This window comes from Medicago truncatula, chromosome 6 (genome assembly GCF_003473485.1).
Source record: "Medicago truncatula cultivar Jemalong A17 chromosome 6, MtrunA17r5.0-ANR, whole genome shotgun sequence".
Taxonomy (NCBI): Eukaryota; Viridiplantae; Streptophyta; class Magnoliopsida; order Fabales; family Fabaceae; genus Medicago; species Medicago truncatula.
In genome coordinates, this window is record NC_053047.1 from 31,945,683 (window position 1) to 31,973,333 (window position 27,651).

The 27,651-nt window shown below is 33.4% G+C and overlaps 5 protein-coding genes across 5 annotated transcripts; 3 read left to right on the forward strand and 2 right to left on the reverse strand.

Annotated features, from left to right (window-relative positions):
• The first annotated feature begins 26 nt into the window (after positions 1–26).
• On the forward strand, positions 27–1,028 carry LOC11422929 (pentatricopeptide repeat-containing protein At2g40240, mitochondrial). The gene has a single exon (XM_003619668.3). It carries the CDS (start codon positions 27–29, stop codon positions 1,026–1,028), a length of 1,002 nt encoding a protein of 333 aa, XP_003619716.1.
• Positions 1,029–3,189: 2,161 nt separating this feature from the next.
• LOC11415177 (probable carboxylesterase 18) lies at positions 3,190–4,218 on the forward strand. Its single transcript, XM_003619669.1, has one exon. The coding sequence runs from the start codon at positions 3,190–3,192 to the stop codon at positions 4,216–4,218; it is 1,029 nt and encodes a 342-aa protein (XP_003619717.1).
• A 3,929-nt stretch (positions 4,219–8,147) lies between these two features.
• Positions 8,148–9,651, forward strand: LOC11422930 (probable carboxylesterase 18). The gene has a single exon (XM_003619670.4). It carries the CDS (start codon positions 8,311–8,313, stop codon positions 9,340–9,342), a length of 1,032 nt encoding a protein of 343 aa, XP_003619718.1. The 5' UTR covers positions 8,148–8,310; the 3' UTR covers positions 9,343–9,651.
• A 938-nt stretch (positions 9,652–10,589) lies between these two features.
• LOC11409078 (glutathione S-transferase T3) lies at positions 10,590–10,994 on the reverse strand. Its single transcript, XM_024786515.1, has one exon. It carries the CDS (start codon positions 10,992–10,994, stop codon positions 10,590–10,592), a length of 405 nt encoding a protein of 134 aa, XP_024642283.1.
• An 11,774-nt stretch (positions 10,995–22,768) lies between these two features.
• Positions 22,769–26,899, reverse strand: LOC11420285 (CCR4-NOT transcription complex subunit 9). The gene is made up of 9 exons (XM_003619675.2): positions 26,723–26,899; positions 25,010–25,081; positions 24,740–24,829; positions 24,483–24,525; positions 24,296–24,402; positions 23,616–23,711; positions 23,245–23,435; positions 23,047–23,116; positions 22,769–22,894 (listed from the first exon to the last, which is right to left on the reverse strand). The coding sequence occupies exons 1-9, from the start codon at positions 26,897–26,899 to the stop codon at positions 22,769–22,771; spliced, it is 972 nt and encodes a 323-aa protein (XP_003619723.2).
• Positions 26,900–27,651: the final 752 nt, after the last annotated feature.

Below are 27,651 nucleotides of genomic sequence, written 5' to 3' on the forward strand. Positions count from 1 at the left end.
AATCACATTCTCCAAATCCAAAAACGATGTCGTTTCTCAGAAAACACCTCAACAACATTTCCCATAGTCCCCTTTCTACCCTCCGCCGTTTCTCAAACCTTACCCCTCCCCCCACCTCCGCCACCTCCTACGACACCCTCGCCGCCAACTTCGCCACCTCCGGCGACTTCACCTCCCTCCACTCCATCCTCAACAAACGCATCCAACACGGCTTTTTCAACACCAAACACACCTTCAATTTCATCACCAACTCAAACTTCACACCATCCCTTCTTCAAAACCTCATCACCACCCTCTCTCGTCTCAATCCAGGATTCACGCGCCGTAACGCGTTTGATTCACTCATCACGCGCCTCTGTAAGCTTCGCCTCATCGAGGACGCACTTACTGTAGTCCAATCCATGTCGCGTGTGGACGACATGGATAATGAACTTAAAGCATGTACTTTTCATCCAATACTAAGTTTTTTAACTAGAGTTAAGTCACTCGACCAGGCTAAACGCGTGGTCGAGGTAATGTCTGAACTTGGTGTGCCGTTAGACTTAACGGCACACAATTATTTTCTTATGACTTATTGTTATGTTGGTGATGTGGAAGCGGCGGTTACGGTTTTGAGGACGATGGAGGAGGAGGGTTTTTGTTTTGATTCGCGAACTTATGACGCGCTTGTGTTAGGCGCGTGTAGGAAGAGGAATGTGGTTGGAGCTATGGTGTTGGTGAGGAGGATGGTGGATGATGGAGCTCCGATGTTGTATTCGACGCATATGTTTGTGATCGAAGCGTTGGTGAAGAGGGATTTGTTTGAACAAGCTTTGAGTTATGTGAGGTGTTTTAGTGGGAAAGATAAGGGTTTGGATTGTGAGCTTTTTGGTTGTTTGGGTGGGAAGCTTATGGGGATGAGTAAGTTGAAAGAGGCTATGTTGGTTTTGAGGGAAATGGATGAAAAGGGTTTGAAAATGTGTAAGAATGTGAGAGAGTTTTATGATATGAATGTTGGAGTTGAAAATGATGATAAATTGTTGGAGTAGTTGTGGTTGATAGCTCTCTAGCAACGCATGTGTCTGCGACTAATATGACACTGAGATATGTGATTACATTCAATTAATTTATTTTTAAAATTTTCACATATAAGAGTTTCACGTCCATGTCTGTGCTTTATAGATTGATAATAGAGTTATAGTTGTGATTGATAGCTCCTTAGCAACACTTGATGGAACGTGGGTCTGGTGTCTGACATGTGTCTGGGACCAACATGACACTGACACATTTGATTATATTCAATTAATTCAGGTTTTGCAAATTTTTATCTATGTCGATATGTTAGTGTCATGTCTGTGTAGTTTAGGAATTGAGTATAGCAAAATGGATACTCTCTGGCTGGTTGTACATTACAGATTGATTATCATGTCTTCATGGCATTTGTTTCAAATTTTATGGCTTCATGTCTACAAGGGCTACTATTTGTTCTATTTTCCTTAATGAAGCATTGAAAGAGGTTATAGAAGAATTTTTTGATATAGGAAGATGCTGTAAACATACGATTCTGTTCTGTCATTTCCTAAAAGAGAAGTGAGTACTTATTCTGTTCATGAATTCATTGGTGCTAATCAATAACTAAGGCATTATTTATGTCATTGTTGAGTGAATATGAATATTTGAAGGTAACAATTTTACTAATTTAGTTGCTATCTATTTTTGTTTTTGTTGGAGTTGAAAATGATGATAAATTGTTGGAGTAGGCTTTAGATGAAGGAATGAAGTTTAGAATTTGTACATAAATCTTGCAATGGAAAGTATATGGAAATTTATATCACGTTTGAATTTATTTCTTTCTCTAAATTAGCAAATTTGTTTATCTAAAACATATATGAGATTTTCTTAATTTTGAACATTGTTGTTTGGTGTTTTGTTAAGTTTTGTAGAGCTGCTTATATGCCAAAAATTATTTTAAGATTGTAGAGTATGCATTGACATGTACTATTATTTGAGTAATTCTACAATTCTTGTCTTGTTTCTACTAGAGGCATAAAATAAAGACATGAATCAGACTCCAACAAAACATCAAGTTATAGTATATTAGCAAGACTAGATTAATGAGAATGCATGCTCCTATTCTAAATGATCCAAATAAGAGAATTCTCAATACAGATGAAATTTTAAATGATCCGGGGATCTTAGAAGTAAATTTTTAATTAACAATTACTATAACACTCCATTTGATTTTCACTTAGTAAGAGAATATAAGTTTTTTTTCTTTTAGGAATTAAGTGAATAATTAGTTGTTCCTTTAAAAAAGAATAATTAGTTGTGTTGATTTCAATAATAAAATGAATCACATTTACTAAAACACCTTTAATTAAAGTGAAAATAACATTTTTTTTTTTTTGGTGAAGAAGTGAAAATAACGTTTATAAATACAACTTATCACTATCGTAAGAAGAAAATTATTTTAGATTCATTAGATAAATAATATATCTAGTCTAGATCAAATACATAAGTTATTCAATGAATATAAAAATTAAATTTTTTCTTATAATAGTGATCAGAACTTGTAATGTCTTGGTATATTAAAGGAACGAATATATCGAGACATATAATAAACACTATAATGAGATAAATGAAGCAAAGAGTGATTTCAAATTTTAAAAAAATGAAGTAAATTTTTCTTTTGTTTACAAAATGAATTTTCTTAAATCCTTTTGGTTATTTTTGTTTTTCGAGTAGAAATTCTTTTAGTTTTGTTATTCACTTAAATAAACATAAATGTCCATAATTATTTTCTAGCCAGTAGTCAAATCATTAGCCATAATAGACAAAAAAAGAAACATTTTTAAATAAATAGACAAAAAAATATTATTAGTCAAAAACAATCAAAACACTTTATTTTATTTTTCCAATTTTATCAAAAATAAGTCTATTATTTTTTTCCACAACAAAGACCAAGAAATTCAGCTTGACGTCGTTCATTTCTATCCTCAAATTCTCGAACGCATAATTTCTTCTATTCCCGTAAATGGTTAAAAACAACCAACTAATAAACGATGAAAATTACACTCAATCTTCTATGATTGATTATTATCATTCTAACCTTCTTCACCTTTTCATCAAAAGAGAGAAAATAAGAACGAAAAAAAGTGAAGGAGATAATCCAATTTGTTCATAGAACATCGCACAAACCTCAATTTGACAATGTCAGCACCAAAAAAACCCAAACTCCCTTTTCCTTTGAAGACTCGCCTTTCGATTTCATTGATTATGACTTTAACGGACGCTGCATGTCGATCTAATGGTAGTGTTAACCGCCGTCTTCTCAACTTTTTAGATAACAAAACATCGGCTAAAGCAACTCCCATTAACGGTGTTTCCACAAAAGACATAACTGTTGATGCCGAAAGTAAAATTTGGTTCCGTCTCTTCACTCCCACCGGCATCAATGCCAGCGCCGGAGGAGGTAGTAACACCGAAACCACATCCCTTCCCGTGGTAATTTTCTTCCACGGTGGAGGATTCACGTTTATGTCTCCCGCTTCATTATCCTATGATACCATTTGTCGGAGATTCTCACGGGAATTGAATGTCGTCGTTGTCTCCGTCAACTACCGCCGCACACCGGAGTATCGTTACCCGACACAATACGAAGATGGAGAAACCGCATTGAAATTCCTTGACGAAAACAAATCCGTTTTACCGGAAAATGTTGATGTGTCAAAATGTTTCCTAGCTGGAGACAGCGCGGGTGCAAATTTGGCACATCATGTTGCGGTTCGGGCTTGCAAAGCAGGGCTCCAGAGAATCCGGGTAGCCGGGTTGATTTCAATGCAACCGTTTTTTGGTGGCGAGGAGCGAACAGAAGCAGAGATTCGCCTTGAAGGATCGTTGATGATTTCGATGGCGAGGACAGATTGGATGTGGAAGGTGTTTTTGCCAGAGGGTTCGAACCGAGATCACAACGCAGCTAATGTTAGTGGGCCGAATGCGGAGGATTTATCCCGATTAGATTATCCAGATACGCTTGTTTTTGTGGGTGGGTTGGACGGGTTATATGATTGGCAAAAGAGGTATTATGAATGGTTGAAAATATCTGGAAAAAAAGCTCAGTTGATTGAATATCCAAACATGATGCATGGTTTTTATGCGTTTCCTAATGTTCCCGAGGCTTCTCAATTGATTTTGCAAATCAAAGATTTTATCAACAATAGAGTCTCCAATTTTATATGATGATGATTATTGTTATTATAATAACATCAATTAATTCTCTCCAAAAAAAAACATCAATTAGTAATAATAAATTCCCACTTGGGTCATGATATGTTGTAGTTTAGTGATATGTGTTTATTTTATAACCTCGAGTGGTTGTTTAAATTTCATTTGGAATAAATGTAAAATAAAAACTAGTGTCATAGTTTTTAATATTAACTTAACTAGATTTCAAATTAAGGACCACCATATGGTACGTAGTATGTTTATGATGTTGCTTAATAAAGAGAAAGGTTATTTAAGATCAATAGTTATAAGTGGTGCATTTTTATACGATGTTAAATGTATTGTTAAGTTTTTTAGATGTTTAAATAACATTCAATATTTTTTTTTTAAGAAGCAAATAACATTTAATGTTAATTTAGGAGAATGCTAACCAATGCCTTAAGGGCATTAATTTAAATACAATGTGAATGATCTTCATTATTATTATGACAATGTTTCACATTTTGAAAGTTTATACTTGAATTTAGAATATGAGTTTTCATAATTTGATATGATAGATCTGTTGATTAGTTTGCTTATGGTTTGGAATTGATTACATGTCAGAATAAGTGTTGCTTATGGCCTTCTCATCTCACATCATAATGTTTGATCGTTTTCCGCATTGGTAGTATAGTGCTCTAGAATATTTGTAAAGATTATGACAAAATGGAATGCTATCAAAATTGATTAGGTTGAAATATAATACAATTAAACCTTGTGAAAATGTTGAAATTAGAATGAAATATAATGCATTGGAAGGTTGTGAAAATTGTCAAGCTTATATCATCAGCATGCACAATGTTTTTATCAAAATGCAATTTAATCTTAGTAAGATCAGATAGAAAATATAAAGAATATGAGTTGGTTTGAGACTTTGGAGTGTGCTTTTCTCAAACTCTCAGTTCGATTCTTTCTGGTACCAATTTGATGGCTAGTTTGATTTCTTTAAAAGAAATATAAAGCAAAATTATAGTGCGACTATGAAGAATTTGAGACTTGATCTTCGTTCTCTAATGATCAAGAATATTATCCATCATTCTTGAAACTTTGAGCTCGTATTCATCAACTTAATTTGCAAGTGTGTCGAAGGGAAAGAGGGCTGCTCAACAAGTCGTGAGTCCTAAACAATCAAGCGATTAATCGTCCTGATCTGAGTGATAGCTATGTGCTTTTAATTAGTTAATTAGATTTCTATTCTATCCTTTTTATTTATTTTAAGGGAAATGCTAACAAGTGTCTTATTATTATTTTAATTATTTATTTTGATGCATCTGTGAGAAATTGATTTACAGAAGGGTGCAAATAACAATATGGTTATGTGGGTTGATAATTGGTTTGTGCTCCCTTGTCACTAGTAAATTTCAATATACACCTACATGCTTTCCCTAAACAAAAACAAAAAAAATGCTTTGCTATTGACCACACCTAGAATTTTTTAGAAAATCGCAATTGGATTTTCCTTCTATTTTTCTCTCCTCAAACCTATAATGTTCTAGGAGGTTATAATTGTTGATGAATAACATGATGAGTCTCTAAGGGAGAAAATAACTACTATTTTGAGGTTCATGGATAAAAACGGATGTATACAAAAACAACTTTGTGACTATCATCACTCTTAAAAAATTAGTTTTTGATGTTCTTTCTCGACATGGTCTTGATGATTAAGATATCCATGGAAAAGGGTATAATAGTTCTAGTAATTGGAGATTGAGTTGGAATTTATTGTCAGCAATATTTCTCAAAAATGTTTTTATGCTTAAGAAATGCTAGCAACACATATTCTAAAATACATTTTTCAACACACTCTCTTTGATTGGTTAAAATTCATATGTGATCCACCAAATTTAGGACATACATGGTTTGGAGACCCATGTGAATTTTAACCAATTAAAGAGAGTATATTGAAAAGTGTGTGTTGCTAATATATTTCTCTTTTACTCATTCCGGTCACTATTATAAGCAAAAGTTGATTTTTTAGGTTAATTCATTAAAGAGTAAATAGTCAATTTCCCCCCTGAAATTGTAAATTACCCCCCTGAAATTAACAAAACTTCAATTATCCCCCTGAAATTTCACAACGTTAGTCAATTTACCCCATTCATCAAATTTTTCTGTTAGCGAACATGACGTTTTGCAAATACCCCCCCCCCCCCCTGAAGTTTTGCACTTATTTGCAAAATGCCCCCCAAACTTAAAAATTTATATTATTTTTTCGTAAAAACAAACAATTAATAGTTAAATATTAAAGCTAACTATTAATTTTGGATTTTGGAAAAACTACAGACATATATACATCAAAATAGGGGAAAATGTGTATTTTTAAAGTGACAATAATGGTTATTTCTAATAGACAAATTATTATTTTTAGAGGTTTATAAACAAATTAATAATCAGATTTAAATTTATATTTTCTCCTTCACCAACTTAGTCTTTTAACTCCTCCAACTCCTTCAAGAATTTGCTCAAACCATTTAAACTACACAACCCCAATATTAATCCACAAATCATCCCATTACTGTCACTTTAAAAAATACATATTTTTCCCCATTTTGGAGCCTATTTTGATGTATATATGCATGTAGTTTTACCAAATTCCAAAATTAATAGTTAGTTTTGATATTTAACTATTAATTGTTTGTTTTTAAGAAAAAAAAATTTTTAAGTTTGGAGGGCATTTTGCACATAAGTGCAAAACTTCAGGGGGTATTTGCAAAACGTCATGTTCACTAACAGAAAAATTTGACGGAGGGGGTAAATTGACTAACGTTGTGAAATTTCAGGGGAGTAATTGATGTTTTGTTAATTTCAGGGGGGTAATTGATGAAACTTACAATTTTAGGGGGGAAATTGACTATTTACTCATTTATTAAATGATGTATGTGGTTTATATATAAACTATATACATCATTTATTGAATAAATCTAAAAATTGAACTTTTACTTATAATAATGAACGGATGGATCTCTGCTTCGGTCTTTATTATGCTTATTACATACAATGGTTTGTTTGTAGTATGATAGATAACCATAATCTAACTTGTTGTTTGTTTGTTTGTAGTATGATAGATAACCATAATCTAACTTGTGTGGTTCTTAAAAGATATTAGGAAGAATGGATGAAGTTATGTTACACGTGGGGACTTTAGTATTGCTTATAAGTTTATTAAATTATTTGAGTTCATAATGATTAAAAAATTATGGATTTTTTTTTTTTAAGAAGTTAAACTAGTCCGCATGAATTGACATTGAAGTAAATCGAACATCTTGAAAATAAGCATACTTCAAAGTCTTAAGTTAACATCGTCAGACTAATTCAAGTGACTTTTTTTTATGGGGATTACTGATTTTCTTAACCACGGATTGAGTTGAAAATATAATTAAGTGAAGAAAAAAATAATTTAAAATGCATAATTTATACAAGATATTTAATAAATTATAAGATATAGTATTAAAAATTAATAGATATCTAAAATTATAAGAAATATTAAATATACAAAAAGTTGAGAACATTAAGGTTTTTTTTCAAAAAAAGACGAAAGTAAACGATATTTAAATAACACATAAAGAAAATATGAAAAAAAAAAATGAGAATATAGGAGGATGCAATCGCAGCCAATAAATCGTTGATAGTTGATGAGAGTGTTAAAACAAAGTTGTAGACAATAATTCAATATTTTAAAAAGAAATTTAATCGAAGAATCATAAATTGGAAAGAAAAAAAAATAAAATTACTGTATTAAGGCCAACAAATTTAGATGTACTCATAATTGAATCTTGACTAATACTAGTACAAATCTGACGCAAGAGTCAAAATCATTAGTTAGAAACAATTTAATCATTTTCCTAGAAAAAAAAAAAGAAACAATTCAATCACAATCCATAAATGACCAACAAATTCTTCATAGACCCCACTTTCCTTTCCTTCCTCAACCAAAACTCATCTAGTCGGCACCTCCTTCATTATTTATACGGCTCAAAAAACTTATAACAACAAAAAATCACTTATCTTGAATAATCGATTATTTATTCTCTTTAGTTATATCACTTTCTTTACAACCTCAAAACAACAATGTCATCACCAAACAAACCCAAACCCTTTCTCTCTTGGAAATCTCGCATTTCAATTTCATTTATAAGCGCTTTATCAGACGCATCACGTCGCTCTAACGGCACCGTTAACCGCCGTTTTCTTAATTTCTTAGATCGCAAATCTTCCCCTAACGCCATCCCTGTTAACGGCGTTTCCACCAAAGACGTTATCGTTAACGCAGAAGATAACGTTTGGTTCCGTCTCTTCACACCCACCGCCGCCGTCAACTCCGCCGGAGAAGATAACACCGACACCAAAACTGCCACCCTTCCGGTGATCGTTTTCTTCCATGGAGGTGGATTCACCTATCTCACCCCTGATTCATTTGCTTACGATGCTGTTTGCCGGAGATTCTGCCGGAAAATCAATGCTGTTGTCGTCTCCGTCAACTACCGTCACACACCGGAGCATCGGTATCCATCGCAATACGAAGACGGAGAAGCTGTTTTGAAATATTTGGACGAGAATAAAACGGTTTTACCGGAAAATGCTGACGTGTCAAAATGTTTCCTCGCCGGAGACAGTGCCGGTGCAAATTTAGCACATCATGTTGCGGTTCGGGTTTGTAAAGCGGGGCTCCGGGAAATCCGGGTTATTGGGTTGGTATCCATCCAGCCGTTTTTTGGAGGGGAGGAGAGGACGGAGGCGGAGATTAGGCTCGAGGGATCACCCTTAGTGTCGATGGCGAGGACGGATTGGATGTGGAAAGCGTTTTTACCGGAGGGATCAGACCGGGATCATGGCGCGGTTAATGTATGTGGGCCGAACGCGGAGGATTTGTCGGGTTTGGATTATCCGGATACGCTTGTTTTTATTGGTGGATTTGATCCTTTAAATGATTGGCAAAAGAGGTATTATGATTGGTTGAAGAAATGTGGGAAAAAAGCTGAGTTAATTCAATATCCAAATATGATTCATGCTTTTTATATTTTTCCTGATTTGCCTGAATCTGGTCAGTTGATTATGCAAGTCAAGGATTTCATCAGCAAAGTGTCCAATTCTAGATTATGATTTTTTTAGTAATAATATTGTTATGATTGTTATATTAATAATAATAAATTCATAGCTGTGTGGTAATTTGAGGTTTGATGTACTGTTAGTAGCAATTATGGACCACAACATATGAGATGTTTAGGATATTTTTTTATTTTTTTTGCTTTCACATCGGTTTCAGACCCATTAAAGGTGGACGATTAATCCAGCTAAATTAACGAGTACAATGTGGGTGTTCTTAATTGCAATGTTTTGTGTTCACATTTTGGAAGTTTGATAGTTTGTATTGAATTTATAATATGGGTTTGCATGATTTGATATGCCAAATTTGATGAGTAGCTGCTTATGCATCGTTTGGAATTGATATATATACTAGCATAAGTGTTGTTAGTTGTTACTGGTTACTACCCCACTTGTGCACAAATAGTCAATTACTTGATTTTGTGTTAGAGGCAGTTGATGACAATTATAGTTAAAAGATTTTTAGACAAGATTTTTTTGATATTGGAAGAAGTAGATTGAATGAGTTTTGTGATATTTGAAGTATATATGAATGAGATTTGTGATATTGGAAGTATATATGAGTCTCTATATATAAGTACATTGTGTTCTGTACACTGACGGATTCGAAATAAGTTATTGTATTGTATTATAGCAAACAATAGAGATAATTATTAAAGCAAATATTATGTGAAATAATGGGCACACATTCCAACGAATGGAGGAAGACCTTCAAATAGTATATGTGAAATAAGTCACGGATAATTATTAAAGCACACACTACAGACTTGACACCACTGACAATTATTAAAGCAAACTGTGGGGACTAGACAACACTGACAATTATTATATTTGATTGAAATTAATTTTCAAACAGCTCACGCTCCAACTTTTCCAACAACTCTTTCTTCCGGTCATCGAGATGCTCTTCGGAACTTAACTTTAGATGCAACTTCATTTTCTTAGCTTCACTTTTCCTTCATCAATTTGTTTTTCTCATGTTGCACCAAGGTTAACTCTTTCAATTGTTCAAGCTCTTGCTTCTTGAATTGTTTGAATTCAATCCACTCCTTTTCAACCTCCTCCAAGGCAGCGTCCTTGTTTTTCTTTTTATCTTTTTTTAGTTGCCTCCCTACCCATTGGACGAGCACTAGATCCTACAGAGTTTGAGCCACATGCACCACTGTCGTGAGATCTCTTAGATCCACTGAGCCAACATTTCCTCCTACTTGACTACCATAACGTGGTTGATCACGGAGAGCGTGTCATTCTTCCATTAAAGTAAATTGAACATTCTTCCCACATGCATATAATTCTTGCGCTTTTGCCAAAACATTAGTATCTGACCAAGCACTTCCTTGCAAACGTTTAGCACCTTCATAAGCGCCAATCCATTTATTCGGTATTTTGCTCATATAATTAAAACGGTTTTGGCATGCAATTACATCGAGCGCAGAATCGAATGAGTAATGCTCATTACAATACTCAGCAATTTTACCCCAATATGCTTTATCTGTCTGGTTTCTCCCGACAACACTGCATGTTCCATATTTAATCCACCCACTAATTAGCACCAAATTTTGTTCAGTGTTCCATGCTGGTTGCTGGGTTTTCTTGCTCTTAGGAGTTGAATCCTCTGGAATTGGAGTGGCTTCATTAGCTCTTGTCATTCCATCACGATTTATTTGTGTTGAAAATTCAGAAAATTCACCAACACTCTGAAAATTTTCATTCACCATTGACATATAACCATTAAATTGGGGTGTTTGAGATGGATATCCCATCATAGATCTATAATATAGATTAAAGTTTAGAACAGAGGATGAATGGTTGAAATCTGATGCAAAACCAAAAATTAGGCATGTTTTGAGGATGTTGGTTGGGAAATTGATTTGGATGTTGATAATTGTTTGGATTTTGGTAGCTAAATAGGTATTCAGAAGAATTCTGGGTGTTGAAATGATTATTATTGGGATCCATTTCACTAAAAAAAAGACTAAAAGTTCAAAAGAAAAGCTAATAGAAAGCTAATAATAAGATTAAGATAGAAAAAACTTGGTCGCCCCACTCTCTCTGTCGGCGCATGCATCTCACTTGCCGGCTTTGCCCAACGAAAACGCGCCATGTGGCCTGACCGGGACATAATTCAACATGTTTAATTGCATCATCACCTCTTTCATCCACATCATCTTTCCCCTCATTTTTAAAGTTGCTTTCAATAGGTCCATTGTAAATGGTCTAAGTCTAACTTTCAAATCAAGAAAAATTTGATTTCAAAAACGGCTGGGGATGATAGGATGACTTAGTTTATTTCCAATATCTTTTCACTTGTAGTAACGAGCAATCTGTTTTTGACCTCCTCTCACATCATCATGTTTGACCGTTTTAAGAATTAATATGTTGAAACAATTTGGTTATTGGATCGGATGCTATGAAACACATATATTCTTTAGATTAGTCATCCTCTAGTGTCAGATACCGAAACGACACCAACATATATAATTATATTGAATTATGTGATTTTTTGAAATTATTAGTTGTGTCAGCGTGTCAGTGCCTATGTCGTGTTCGGTGTCTGTGTCTGTATCCGTACTTCATAGCTTGGGTGTCATTAGTCTTTGGTGTCATTGGTGCTATTGGACTTAGGTCAGAAGGTGAGAAAAACACAAGGGGGGGGGGTTGAATGTGTTGGCTTTTTCTTCGTTTTCTCCTAAGTTGAAAAACACTGGTCAGAAGCAAATAGAGTTCTGCTTCTGAAGTAATGTTCAAGACTAAATGCAGCGGATAAAACAGAGAGAGAGAGAGAGAGAGAGAGAGAGAGAGAGACACAAAACAAGTATACAGGTTCCTTCCACAAACCAGAAGTAGTCCTGTCCCCCTTGCACTTCCAAGGAGAGTTCACTAAAATGTAATATCTGATTACAACTGCTCACTTCTAAACTTAGCGAGAGACTTTAAATTACTCAAGCACAACTGCAAGAGATTTTCTATGCTCCTGAACACAATCAAGAGACTTCTAATGCTCAAGCACAGCTGCAAGAGACTTCTAAATTCAAACAAAATTACACAAAAAATTATTTGAGGTTGAACACTTGATATACAATCAGTGGTGTTTACAATACAAATCAGATACAGACTCTTTAAGACTCTAGAATTTCTAAGATATGAACTTTGATAAGAAATTCTAAGTGAACTTTTGATGCAGAACAATTTCAGCAGAGTTTTGGCGCTTTCAAATTGTTGTAGAGTCTTGCCATCCTCTAAGTCTTCACTCCTTTATATAGAGGTGTGCGAGAGACGTTGTGAATTTCCAGCACATCAAAATAGAGTCGTTTGAAGCTTTGATTAATCACCAATGATCTTTTGCCTGATATGATTATTGTCCTATGAAGGATCAATTTCAAATCCATTCCCAGTATGTAAGAACATTGTTGAAGGCAGAGCTGTTATCCTTGTCTTGTAGCAGAGACACAAACTGAGTAGTGGAGATAGTGGTTGTACACTTCGTACAATTGTACTATGTCAACGCTCTTCAAAGAACAAGCATCCAATGCTTTCAAATCCTTTCAAAATAACCGCTACTTCACTCCTCTGGTCTTTTGCAATGCTTGGACGAGATTGAATCCATTGAACAGCCTTTTGAAGCTTTAAGTCTTGCATCTTCTGATGAACTTCATCTTCTGGTGATCTTGCTTCTAACCGAGATGCTTCTGATGAACTTGTTTCTGATGACGTCATCACTTCAGGAGCACTTTGACTTCAGGAGCACTTCTCTTCAGATGCTTTAAGCTTCCTTTTTGTTGATTCCTTAGCTCTCTTTTGTTCTTCCATAACCTAATAATAATATCAAATTTTTGTCTATGGTCCTGTACACTTGAACAAATATTAGCATATCCAATTGACAATTTTTAATACATTGTTATCATCAAAACTTTCAAAAGGTAATGTTAAACACATTTTGTTCCAACAAGGTCAGTTGTTGAAGTGAAGTGATGTGGTAGAAGATGACAAGGACTCTTGGAGGGTTTACTTACAACACTTTGATGATCAAATTAGTTTGTGAATAAGGGTTAGAGGTTTTGTGATTGGAAATGTGTGTTTGACTTTTTTTTTTGGGTGGTGTCTTGGATTCAAATCCCGGACCGTACATGTATTTTGCATTGTCCTTATCAACTGAGTTAAGCTCACGGGGACATTGATTTTGTTGGTTAATTAAGTAATATTAGGGATTGGATTATGCCAAGACCACCTGAAATCCATAATAAATTATGCCTAAATTTTGCATTGAACTTACATACCTAAATTATGTGTGTTTGATAATAAATTATGCCTAAATTTTGTGTTTGATAATAAATTATGCCTAAATTTTGCATTGACCTTACATGCCTAAATATATAATCCAATAGGTTGGAGGTAGAAAGACCACCTCAAATCCATAATAACTTATGCCCAAAATCAAAATCTCTCATGCTTATAAAACAATTTAAGCTGGAAAATAAATAATTTAAAACTGCAAAAATGGTATCCTCAACACCTAGGACCATGGGATTAACAAACACGGCCTTCTACCACTAGACCACGCGTTACTATCTGAAATGTATCTCGCGTTATTAATATATATTAATTTTTTATATGCATTTTATATAAAAAAAATATTTAGACCCCAAAATTTTAGACGTTAAGTTCGGTAGAGCTGTTTGCAACTCTTAAAAACTGGCCTGAGCATAATCTATATAGATCAATTTCATTTATTTTTTTATTGTTTGAAGTACCATGGCCTACAATGCCTCTCAATTGGGTTCGTCCGTGTAGTAATTGAGGTTTAATATACTACTAGTATTTGTAGCAGTTAGAGCCTTGACATGCAATGCTATATGATGGGTGTCCTAACATTGAAAATTAGGGACCACAATATATGACATGTTTACAACGTGTTGGAACATTTCTTGAACACTTAAAATTGCTACTCCACCTGTCGAACACTCAAATAATTGCTGAAAAAATTCAATCTTCGATGCACATAAAAATGGTATTGTTAGTCGAAAAATTAGGTTGAGTTACAAATTAAGGCTCTGTTTGGTAAAAAGAAGCTATAAGCTAGCTGATAGCTGATAAGTTAGCTGATAGCTGGTAGCTGATAGCTGATAGCTTATAGCTGAAAAACTTGCTTATTAAAAATAATGTGTTTGGTAAAATTAGCTGTTGAAGTGGCTGATAAATATAAAATGACATAAAAGGACATGTTTTTTTTTAATATACATATAGACGCACACATTTTTTTTGTAATGTATTTATTTTTTAATATTTTTAATTATAGTTAAATATGTTTTTGGTCCCTATAAATATTCAAACTTTTGGTCTTAGTCTCCATAAAAAAATTCTTCGACCTTTAATCCTAAAAAAAATTCACTAACAATTTTGATCTCTGCTTAATGAGTCCCAAAAATAAGAGAAATGTGGAAACAAAATGTGAGGTAGAATATATAAAATTTTACAACGTACAATAAACTAGTTATTTTTTCCTTTAAAAAAAAAATAGGCTAGTTATTTTTTGTGTGGTGTACGACAGGTTAGTTATAACAAAATATAAAGCATTTCCATAAAAAAATATTATATATATATATATATATATATATATATATATATATATATATATATATATATATATATATATATAAGTGCTCCTTAAAAAAAACGGCATTTTATTTAAGGGAAAAAATGGGGCGGTTATAAAGATGAACATGGGTACTTGTTTAATTAAAAAAATAATTAATTAAATTAATAGGGTTAAAGTTGGAAGAAAATATAAAAAGCTACCAGCTATAAGCTAAAAAGCTACTTGAAATAGCTTTTCAAAAAACGCTATAAGCTCATGAAAAAAGCTTGTTACCAAACACGTCACGTTTTCTTCTAACGAGCTTATAAGCTAATCCAACAAGCTATAAGCTAGCTTTTTTGTGTTACCAAACACAGCCTAAGTCTCTTTAAGACGTTCCGCAGTTTTATCTCAATGGTGAATACACTCTTTGCACAAAGAAAATCCATCAAACTAACACCGACAAACTCTTATCGCTCGGAATACACAAAATGGGGAAACTCAATTTTTAACTATGATTTGTTTTTTTGGCTTAATTGCACTTTTGGCCTCCTATTTTTTCAAAAGTTGCGATTTTGGCCCCCTAACTAATTAAAATACAAAACAACACCCTATGTATTGGATCTTTGGCAGTTTTGGCCTCCAAGGCCACTTTTGACTTAGTCTTCGCTGACATGACATCCACATCCCTTAAGTGAGGTGCCACGTGTCGTCCATTGTGGGTGCCACGTCAGCGAAGACTAAGTCAAAAGTAGCCTTGGGGGCCAAAATTGCCAACGATCCGATACATAATGGGTTGTTTTATATTTTAATTAGTTAGAGAACCAAAATCACAACTTTTGAAAAGATAGAAAATCAAAAGTACAATTAAACCTTGTTTTTTCTACCCTATATATGTCTCCCAATTGACTTCGTCATACTTCAATTCATAATATGATATGGCAAATCGGATGATTAGTTTGCTTATGCATGGTTTGGAATTGATATATGTGTTAGAATAATTGTTGTTACTACCCCACTTGTGCACAAATAGTCAATTACTTGGTTTTGTGTCAGAGGTAGGTGATGCCAATTTTGGTTTAAAGATTTTTGAACAAGGTTGGTTGGGAAGATAAAACAGTTGGGGATGGTTGTATGACAATTTATTTCCAATATTTTCTCTCTTGTAGTAATCGCCAATCTGTTTTTTTTACCTCCTCTACATCATCATGTTTGTCCGTTTTACAAATTAATATGCTAAAACAATTTTGTAGGGATCTAAAGTGGACCTAGGTCAGCTCTAGAAGTGATGTGGCAGAATACGACGACGATTCTTGAAGGGTTTACATGTAAACACTTCGATGATAAGTTAGTTTGTGAATGAGGGTTAAAGGTTTTGTGATTAGAAATGTGTGTACTTTTCTCTTGTGCACATGTCCTATTATAGGACAACCTTTAGGGTTATCTGATGAAATTCAGCATGATTGCGGATTAGCGTTTGATCTTCATAATGTGGCGTTGGTTAGATGATAAATTCTAGGGTCATGCTAACAAAAAGTGTTCTAAGGATATTGTTTAAGGATGCATAAAAAGAAATTTTGTTTTGAAAATACAAATCAAATGTATATCAAAGTCATAATTACATCATTTTCTATGCAAAAATTGTTTCTTTTAGATCCTTAAACAATGTTCATAAGATACTGATAATTAGTGTTGCATTAAAACTAAAAAGTGACAAGTAATGTGAAACACAAATTTTCTCCAAAAACGACAAGTTTTTTGAAATGGAGGGAATACTTGTTAGAGTTTTTCTAAATTCTATTAGGATGTTTTGTCAATACGGCCCCATAGCTCGCTCATTAGTTATCTAGCCCGTTGATGGAATGGGTTTGACTTTAGGAAATCATAGAAATCGATTAAATACAAATGAAGCTTGTGAACATGTTGAAATTAGGATGAAATTTGAATATAGTGGAAGAAATTAGAAGAAATATAAAAATTATTAAAAAAATGTATTGGAAATTGAAATATTTGAGTTTTTTTAAAGATATCTTAATTTGAAATTCTTAAAGAGTTTTTCGGCGCGCTCGTTAAATAAATAATTAATGAAGTTGAAAATTCATAGAAAGTCTTACAAAGAGTGACGATGAAGTTTTTCAAAAGGATCTTACATTTAAAGATTCAACAAGGTACGTTGTATTTAAGTTATGTACCTTTGGCATCCATATTTTACCTGAAACAAGATTTAGTCCCTAATGTCTAAATTTGGGTTCGGTCCCCAGTTGACACATTCTTGCAATTATCATTGCATTTAAAAAAAAATAAAAAAAAATCCAAAAACAATGATTTTGGCGCCCATTTTTTTGATTTGTTACCCCAATTTCAAATTTTTAAAGAAAAAGTTAGAGTACAAAAGCTTCACATCATAACTTTGACACCTCAACCATGTTGACACCCTAAAACTACCAAATATCATTTGTAGCACCTTAAATAATTTATTAAAATAAAAGAAAATGATGAAGCAAATACTTTAGGAGACTTGACCAAAATAAAAGAAAATGATGAAGCAAATACTTGAGGAGACTTGACCAAAATCCAAGATAGCACTCAAGAGATTAAATGACAATTATCTTATTAAAAATCTTATCAGAAAAAACCAATGGAGTAAAACCATGGTGAAGGGAAAAAATGTGGAGTGCAAAGCTACAAAAACAATAAATCTCATGACTAATAAAATCTATACTCACGAAGATCAAGCCTATTCATAATAAATACATCTTTGGTATTACACGAAATGGAGTTCCACCATTGCACCCCATCAATATGAAAACCAAGAGTTGCGGTTCTATCAATACAATGATTACCTTCGCGAAAAATATGAGTAATCATAAAAAGAAAGCTTCTAGTGATATCACCTATTCCTGAATTATCAGGGACTATGTTTAGACACTTAAAAAAAAGTCACGAATTATGAATCAACCTCTAACGAAAGTGGGAAATCACCCTTTTTATAATGGACCGTCAATATATTCCTAAGGGTCTGAAAGCCCTCTAGATAGGCTTAGGCGTCCTCCAGATGGGATCATGAGGCCTAGGCGCGCCCTTCTAGAGGTGCCGTCTTAACCAGCTCCTAGAAGCATCAAGAGGAATTCTGCTCTTCACCCAGCAAGATTTGCTCCCACCAATCAATTTTTCCAAATTTACCCCTACGTTAGTTAACTAACGTTGCGTTAGTTAACTAACGCAAGTTGTTCATGATACGTGACTTAAGTAACGTTGCGGCAGTTAATTGACGCAGCGTAACTTAAATCATATAACTGAAACACAACAACACAGAACCACCATTTTCAAGTTTTAGCAAACACGAACTTTTCACCCCCAAATTCGAATTTCACGATTCTTGCGCCATTCAAAGCTAATTTCGACCACAATATCAAGTAAGTGATGATTATTCTACTCCATTCCATTTTTTTTGTTGAAATTTTGGATTTTTTTGAAGAAATTTTACATTTTTAGGTTTTTTGAAATTTGTCTTGCATGTTAGTTTTTAGGATTGTTAGTGATGATTTAACTTAGGAATTGTACTTTAAATGTTGTTTAGAGTGAAATGTGGTAGTTTAGGGTTTAGAAATTGTTAGATTCTTAGTTGTTTGAAAATTGCACTCTATGTGTTTGATAAAATGTCTCAATTGCACTCTATGTGTAAAAATGAAAAATATGCTGGGCAGGAGCAAATCTTGCTGGGTGAAGAGCAGAATTCCATCAAGAGCTTGGTAAAATGACTTAAGACCCAACTTGCTTGGGGATTAAGTCACGCTGAAACAAGCCCATAAAGAGCTATAAATACCCATCTTGGGATCATTATAAAGGCATCACATAAACAGTTTCTAATATTGTACTCACTGCAAGTACAGTTGTGGACCGTCAATATATTCCTAAGGACATGCAAGCCCTCTAGAAAGACTTAGGCGCCCTCCAGAAGGGCTCTTGAGGTCTAAGCACGCTCTTCCAGAGGCACCGCCTTAACCAGCTCCTAGAAGCATCTAGAGCTTGGTAACTTAAGGCCCAACTTGCTTGGGGATTAAGTTACGCTGAAACAATCCCACAAAGGGCTATAAATACCCCTCTTAGGATCATTCTCAAGGCATCACAAAAATAGTCAAAACCCTAGATTCTAATATTGTACTCACTACAAGTACATATAAGTAAATTCAATAGCTTCTAATCATAACATTACAGAAAACAACATTTCTCATCTTTGCACCAAAATCACCTGGGCACCAAATTTCTACACCAACATCCCTCATCATTGATCTCATCATCTCATCAGCATAGACCCATCTGCCTGAAGCTGCATATGGATTTAAAAGAGGACATACATTCCTGAGTTCTGAGGTCCCATCTTAAAAACCATCTCAGCAGCCTCCTCGCCCAGTTCAGTATTTCCATATACCCGGCTTGCACCAAGCAGAGCTCCCTATGAAGCAGCGCATGGCTCAAAGGCATGTTTCTCCTTAAGCCCTACGCTTCATCCAAGCGGCCAGCTCTGCCAAGAAGATCAATCATGCAAGTATAATGTTTTGAAGTTGGTGTTACATTGTATTCTTCATTCATTGGATAGAATTATTCGGCTCCTGTGTCTAGCAAAGCAATATATATAACTACAAGCAGAAAGAATACAGTGAGCCAGAGCCGGAGGAGTTAAAGAGCTGCTTGTTCAAATGAAAGGGTCCTAGTAGTATTGTTGTAGGTAGTTAACAAATAAGAATATTTGTTTCATACAATACAATAGGTGAAGACAATGCAAATATTAGTGCTTCATAGGTTCTGTGCAATAAGATCCCTTTTACACATTTGCTATCTAGAATTTGTGCATACAGACAGTAGTGAAACCTTTAAAATTAGCACTTTATATCAATACAAAAAAAAAAAATTAATTACTTTATTAAAATATGAAAAATGCTTTAATATTGTGGTGAAAACGGTGAGAATCCCATAATATTATCAACCTTCCAACAATCTTGGATATGTGCTTGATGGCAATATGACAATGTTCACACACGGGCAAGTTTTTCATAACACGGATGGAACTCCACCACAGAAGCCATAACCCTGTCATGCCACCATCTAAAATAGATTAATTTATTTTCAAAAAAATATATGTTCAAAAATAATTTGTAACGTATAAGCATTTAATTTGTTTCCTTTCGAAATGCACACCATGATACACACTTCATTCACAATAGATGCATTGACATTTGATGAGACTTGGATTGGTCCAAAATCACTTACAAATTTACATCTTAATATATTTCACCATCTCCACATTATCTGGAGCCTTATAGAGGAAGATGCAGTAATTTCAGAGTTTTCAAATTGCCCACAACACAAGATATAATATGAACGATATCCTTGATTCAACATCATCCACCTGTTTCAATAAGTATTGAGAAAATAAAAGAAAGATTATTCAATATAACCAACACCATCCGTAGCCATGCATAAATTGCATACCAAACTGTGAAGATAATGTGTAAGTATTTTTTTAATAGAAAATTATTATATATATAAAACAAAGAAGAGATACGATACAAGAGTCGCCAAAAAATGACCTTTGGCCTCCCGAAAGCACCACCTCCGATAAGCAGGCGGATGCTAGGGTGGATGAGTGAAGTAGGTCATCCACGGTGGATGAGTGATGTGAACTGTTGGATGAGTGATGTTATGATGCACCATCAGTAGATTATACATTTCTTTTCTCTCTCTTTCCACCATCTCTGTCATCTTTCCATGCTTTACCCGTTCCTTTCTTCCTTCTACACCATAACCAAATCCTCTTTACATTCCCTCTCTTCCCATCACAGATAAATACTTGATCATATTATCCATGACTATGATTGATCTAGAATAACTTGATCCGGACAAGATACTCATCATTGTTGAATCACTGAACTTAATTGAAGAAAACACAGAAGTCAATAGGTTTTAGTTGGGATTCTACAACAAGGATTCATGGTAGGAATTCCAATATATTTTTTAATGGACAATTTGGGGGGATGAAAAATCAAAACTTTTTATATTTCTATAATGATAGTAACATAAGATCTTAGAAAGGGAAGATTCAAATTCCAAAGTTGGTAACTAAAATAAATTGGGAGAAAGGGAGCAGAAACATAGACAGATGATGATGGAGAGAGAGATGTATATTCTACTGATAGTGTATCGTAACATCACTTATCCGACGGTTCACATTACTCGCCCACCGTAGATGACCTACTTCAATCATCCACCCTAGCATCCGCCCGATAAGCAATCTAACTGAAAAGAACATTTGGAAACTTTCAAAATAAGAAAAGTGAACACTCCCGGGTGGGGTTGACAAAAACTAGGTCCTTGTTTCCAGGGATAGTCTGACCTAGACTCACCCCCCATCGCCCTACTCTATTAGCTCCAATATAAAATCAAGGCCAATTTCCACTCATAATAGGTACATGATGTATGATTTTTTTCTTCAACGGAACCATTTTCAGAAAGAAAAACAAGTGGAAAGTTGATTCCACATGTGTCCTATAGAGAGCACATGATGCGACTGAAGATTCAACAATTACCTTCGTAAGAAAAAGATTAATTCCAGTGGAAAGTATATCCAATAACGTTTGCTAAGAGATGACACATAAATTATATCAAATTGTAAAAAACTACCATTTATTTTTGTTGGAGATCCGGGAGAGCGGCGACCAGAAGAGACGGAAACACCACATTGCCGTCTAAAACCTTAAGATATTCAATATATAAGTCATGTCCTTTATATATCTATCATTTTGCTCATTCAGAGTGGATGTAAGCACTCTGAACATTCATTAAAACGATGAAAAGAACTACATAATTGATCATTCATACACATTTATTAGCACAACCAATCAATATATTTAAATTAAAAGTAATCATTATAGCTTAATATATGATGATATAGGCAATTATTGGCTTGTCTCAAGTTTTCAAGTAGAAAGATAAGTGGTCCATAAAGTACGGTGGCATTTAATTTGGGAAAGGGGAGTTGTTTCCCACCATGGGAAAGTTATTTTCAGCCATTAGATTTAAGAGGAACATTAATTTTATTATAGTCTATCCACACTATATTTTTCCATTTGTCTTCATCCTTTACCATTTCCATCTTTTCACCACAACCAGCAAACTGAACAACTCCGGTGGTCACCTCCGCCACCACAAATGGTAACGTAACCTCCACCACCTCTGGATATCACTAATAGCGACAACAATTTTATAAGCATCTTTGAAACGAAGATCTATAAAGCTGGAGGTAACTTTGAATCCACTATCCAGAAATTGATTTGTGCTGCAACCGTACATTCATTGATATTTGGTGGGAGAGATGAAAATACAACCTACTTATTTTATCACAATCCAACTTGACATTGACCATGTAGACTAATTAAGGAATAATTGGATAAAAGTTTAACGGCCAATGTTGAAATCATATATAAATAAGTCCTTTGGTGGGAGAGATGAAAATACAGCCTATTTTAACATTGACTATTTATTCAACATTAAAATTGAGGAATGGTTAAATCATGGGCTGGACTGAAATTGTATTGCAAAAATTTAGATCTGGAATGCAAAGTTTGAGACGGTGGTGGAGAGAGGAAAGTGGGGATGGAGGAGAGAGAAGAGTGGTAGGAGAGAGTCTGAAAAATATCTAGTGTTAAGAGTCCATAATAATACCATGTTCTTCATTTAATCCAAAAGTTAAGATCAACTTTCCCATGATGGGAAACAACTCCCCTTTCCCAAATTAAATGCCACCATAAAGTACTAGTGTAGCAAGCCCAGTAAATACAATACGACATATCATTGTCCCGATGTTGACGACTCCACAATATCATTGTTTTCTCCTCCACCTGCTACTAAAGGTTCCTGGTTCTTTCTAACATTCTCCTGCAAGTGTTTTACCCACTCCCAAGTTGTTGGGTCCTCCTGAAAATAATATCAAATATGACAATCAACTCTTTCAAAAGATATTGTTGTTGTGGATAAAAACAGGTCTTGTAACATTAAATCATATCCTATCTATATGAAACAAGTTATGAATCAAATTTGTATATAGTTATGTGAAAGGAAATACTTACACGAACGCGATTAAGAAAAATGGTGTCTCTAAACACACTAGGAAGAGAGTTTGCTAATGCAATGCCAGCCCTGCTTTAATATGAAAGAAGTTTGATTAGAAATTAGAAAATTACACACGCATTCATACTAGTTGCACACATTGTTAAGGGAAAATGCATATTCAAGAGCATTTAAGATGATGGAATTGTTCAACCAACCAGCGATCATTAGACAAACGAGCATAGCAAGGAATAATATACTTCAAAAGACGACATGTAGGTTGCTTGTCAAGACTTTCGGACATCATGTCCAAAACTCGACGTACTGCAAAAAACCGCTCTGCTGTAGCACAAACGTAGGCCAAACCATCATCATCGAACAAAATTTTCTGGAATATAAAGGTTGCAGTCTACAGAGATAAACAAGAAAATATATATACTTAAATTTAGAACAAGATAACTTACATATGAAATGGTGTTAATCACATACCCAACAAAAATGGAACACATAAAATTAAAGAATGGAATAGCAAAAAATAAAATTTCATTTACCAAAATACTCTTTAAAAAATAAAAATAGAGAAACTAACAGTTTTTGATATTTCATTGCCGATCTCCATGTTGCTCAAGCAGAGTGGAATTATCTCACTTAAAATAAGGTAACCCAAGACTTCTTTGGTGTTAACCTGTGAATATCAAGTATCAACAAAAGGAAATTATTACAAGTGATATTTTTTTTTTATAAGCAAGAAGAGAGGACAGACATCAAGAGGTATCATCGACATCCCAGCTAGGTTGGCACCTCGAGAAACCTCCATCCTATGCCGCCAAACTCGAAAAAAAATAATCTAAAATCATGTAAAAGTTTGAATAGAAGAAAAAAATTAATTAATTAATGACGTATATGAATTCATCCTAACAAGTTATATTTGTAACTCTCAGATACTAAATATATGAAACTTTTATAAGAATGAATTTGAAACTTAAATAGATATAATTGAAATCTGTCAAAAAAAAAAAAAATATATATATAATTGAAAGCACACCAAGAGCATGATAAAACTGCAAGTCAACCAATTATTTGGCTCATAACTAGCTACTTTCTATAGTTTTAAAAATAATTAGTGATTAGTGTTTTTTGTTTGAATATGATCAATAATTTATTGGTACAAATTTTATGTAAATGAAACATTCAAGGCACAATCAAACATTGTAAGTTTTTTGTGACGATATTTTTTGTAATTAAAATGACTTTATTTTCATGTAATACCTTCACTAAAGCACCAATGACTCCAAGACTTGCAAACCTTAAATACTCAAACTGTGGTGACTTTTCTTTTGTTTTAAGGAAGGGATACAAATACAAAGGCATGCTAGCTGCAAACAAGAAAATGTAAGTTTAAATAATGTAAATATAAATTAAGAGTAATTATGATGAGTAAAAGACTTGACGTTACCATTTAGGAACAACATCCTTGTTTCAGAGTGAGATGCCAAATACTATAGTAAAAACATGATAGAAAAGTGTAAGAGGAATTAATAATTTCATATTTTTCATATATGAAGAAAAGCAAGAAAAAAGACTTTATCATCTGCGGATGAACTCGTTTGTAATTAACATGATTGTTTTTAAGGTATATTTGGGGGTATAATAATAAAAGTGTTCATATACTAAACACATGATTCAAAACTTGTTAGAATAAACTCATCTCACCTGAAGTAGTGCAAGAACGTTACACACTCGAGTTGATTGTGCTAGAGTAAGAGTCGGTGGTAAAAGAGTACAATATATTGAAGTTATTTCCTGAAGGAAAAAAAAAAACTACTTAGTGTGTGCAGGGCAACCAATAAACACTTTTTAAAACATATGAATGTTTAAAAATTAAAACTATCAAAGAACAAATAGTATTAATAAGTTAATTTAAAAACAGTTAGAGAATAATATTGCTCATATAATATATAATTACATTCATATATATCATACCTGTAAAAGTATTGCAATAGTGCCAAAAGAATTCCATAATAAATGTGCAAGTTCTTGAGATAATTCATTCCTCTGAAATATAAATGAAGGAAAATACAAAATTATCTCAATTGTAAAAGTTCGAGAAACATCATCAACTAAATTGTAATAAAAAATGCCAAAACATAATAAATCTATGTGATACACATTTGAGATAGTAATAGCCATTTAATATAAGTAGATTTTAATGTCGTCAACATCATCGCACCATCTTTGTCCTCGTGAGATTAACTCAGTTGGTAGGGACAAATACATAATATATACATGGGCCGGGGTTCGAACCTTGGACATCCCACTTCTCCACATTAAAAATGTGTGAGCTTCAGCCATTAGGCTACCTGATAAAAAAAATAAAATAATTGCACCACCTTTTACCACTATTGTTTCTCTCTTTACTTTCCATCATCTTAAGTATCAAACTCTCATTTTCATCCTCTTCTATTTCTAATAATCTCTCTTTCTTACCCCATTTGTATACCTCTCAGAGTCATGGAGTATGATATAAACATTGCTCATGAAACACAAAATGATATGATATCAAACCTTCTAAAATACATCTTAACTCTTTTAAGTCTATAACACATAACAAGATATTACTCACATATAATTAACAATGACTAACATACATTAAAACTGGAACAAAGCTTTACATTGTATAGAAATATTTTTCTTTTTATAAAAATATCTAAGGAAAAAACACAAGATATAAATGTTAGAATTACAACCAAGTATAATCAAGTAAATTATAAAAGGTATGGTCTCACAATGACGTGTATCAGTTCAAGTATATGGTGAGGAGGAGCACATTTAGTTTAAGGCTAGACAACTCGTTTAAGAGTAAGATTGCCTATGGATTTAGTGAAAGACATTAAAAATATAAGAATGAAAAAAATTACAGATAGATTGGTAGAAACTTTCAAGAGGACACAACAGTTGCGGAGCCAGAAAAAAATGTCAGGGTGGACCACTAAAATTAACTATTGAAAAATTGTTTAAAGTCTCGCAAATTAAACATATAATTGAATTATTTAAATTTTTCGGGTGGGCCACTACACCAATATGCGGGAATTTGGATCAACCGAAACCTAAAACCGGCATAAAATCGTATAAAAACTCGCAAAATAGACCTATAATTGAATTATTTAAATTTTCGGGTGGACCACTACACCACTTTGCAGGAATTTGGATCAACCAAAACATAAAACCGACACAAAATTGCATAAAATCTCGCAAAATTATAATCGTTGATTTTTTAATTTTTCCGGGTGGGCAGTGGCCCACCCCAGCCCATGAAGGGCTCCGCCACCGGACACAAATAGGGTTTTCTTAAATATTGATATTCTAGTGAATAAAATTTCATGATCCACGTGTCAGATAATAATCATAATTTTATCATAAATTGGTTTGATGTTGTCAACATCATTGTAGTCAATGATCTCGATTGTTGAACATGATTACCCAATTAAAACATCAAGTTCCTGATTTGCCGACGTCACAACATGGATCACATAATTTCTTACCAACTATTTAGAATGACTGACAACAGTAAATTCAACTCGACATGAGCACATTAAATTTAGTGCTAGACACAACTATTCCAAGATTCAGATTAATTGCGAGTATAATGAAAGACATTAAAAATAGACAAAAAAGTAATAATAGATTTATAAGGACCTTGGAGAGGACACGAAGAGCGTTTTCTCTGAGATCAGGATTGCTAAGTTCAATAACAAGGCGTTCCATGTAGGTCATCGTTTGGGCAATCGTTCTTGATTGAGCAGAAGCACCAATAGGAGCTACAGACGAAGATTCATTCTTCATTGAGAGCGAATGAGGAGAAATTTTTTCCATCGATCGGGGTGGAAATGATACAATACAATAAGCATGCAGTTTTATCACTTTACTTTCGCTTTTATCTATGTGTGATGATAATATGATATAATATTAAATAATATATATTTAAATAATTTTTTGTATCTATAAATATATTGAATTTTGTTTTTAATTTGTCTAAAAAATTCTTCAAAAAGTGGTACTTCAAATATTTTCTATAAACATTTTTGGCCTGTGTTTTTAAGTCAACTCATATATACCCTTTAAAATTTTGAATTAATTTTTACAATCATGTTTAATACATTATAAAAGGGTTAATCTAATATGGATCTCTAAAGAATAGTCAAAAAAAAGGTAGACCTTTACTTTTTTTAGGAAAAAAATAAGTTTTATAACAATAAAAAATGAAAATAATATTTTATTGAAATTTACTAAAAATAAGAGGGTCCATATTAGATAACCGCCATTACAAAAATATCCTTTTCAGAATTTTAAAAATTTTAACAAAAAATGATTAAATATGAATCCCTATAAAAAATCATATTTAATTTATCTTTTGTTAAAAAATTCTGAAATTTTGGGGACTTAATTTTAAAATATTCTATATAAGTCTCTAAAAACTAATTGAGAAATACGAATGTTACACATGCGTTAACTTAAAAACAGAGAGAAAAAAATGATGATATAAAATATTTAAATGGCCATTGTTTGAAATTGTAGAGGGACTAAAAACAAATTTCGATATGCTTATAGATACTAAAAACTTATTT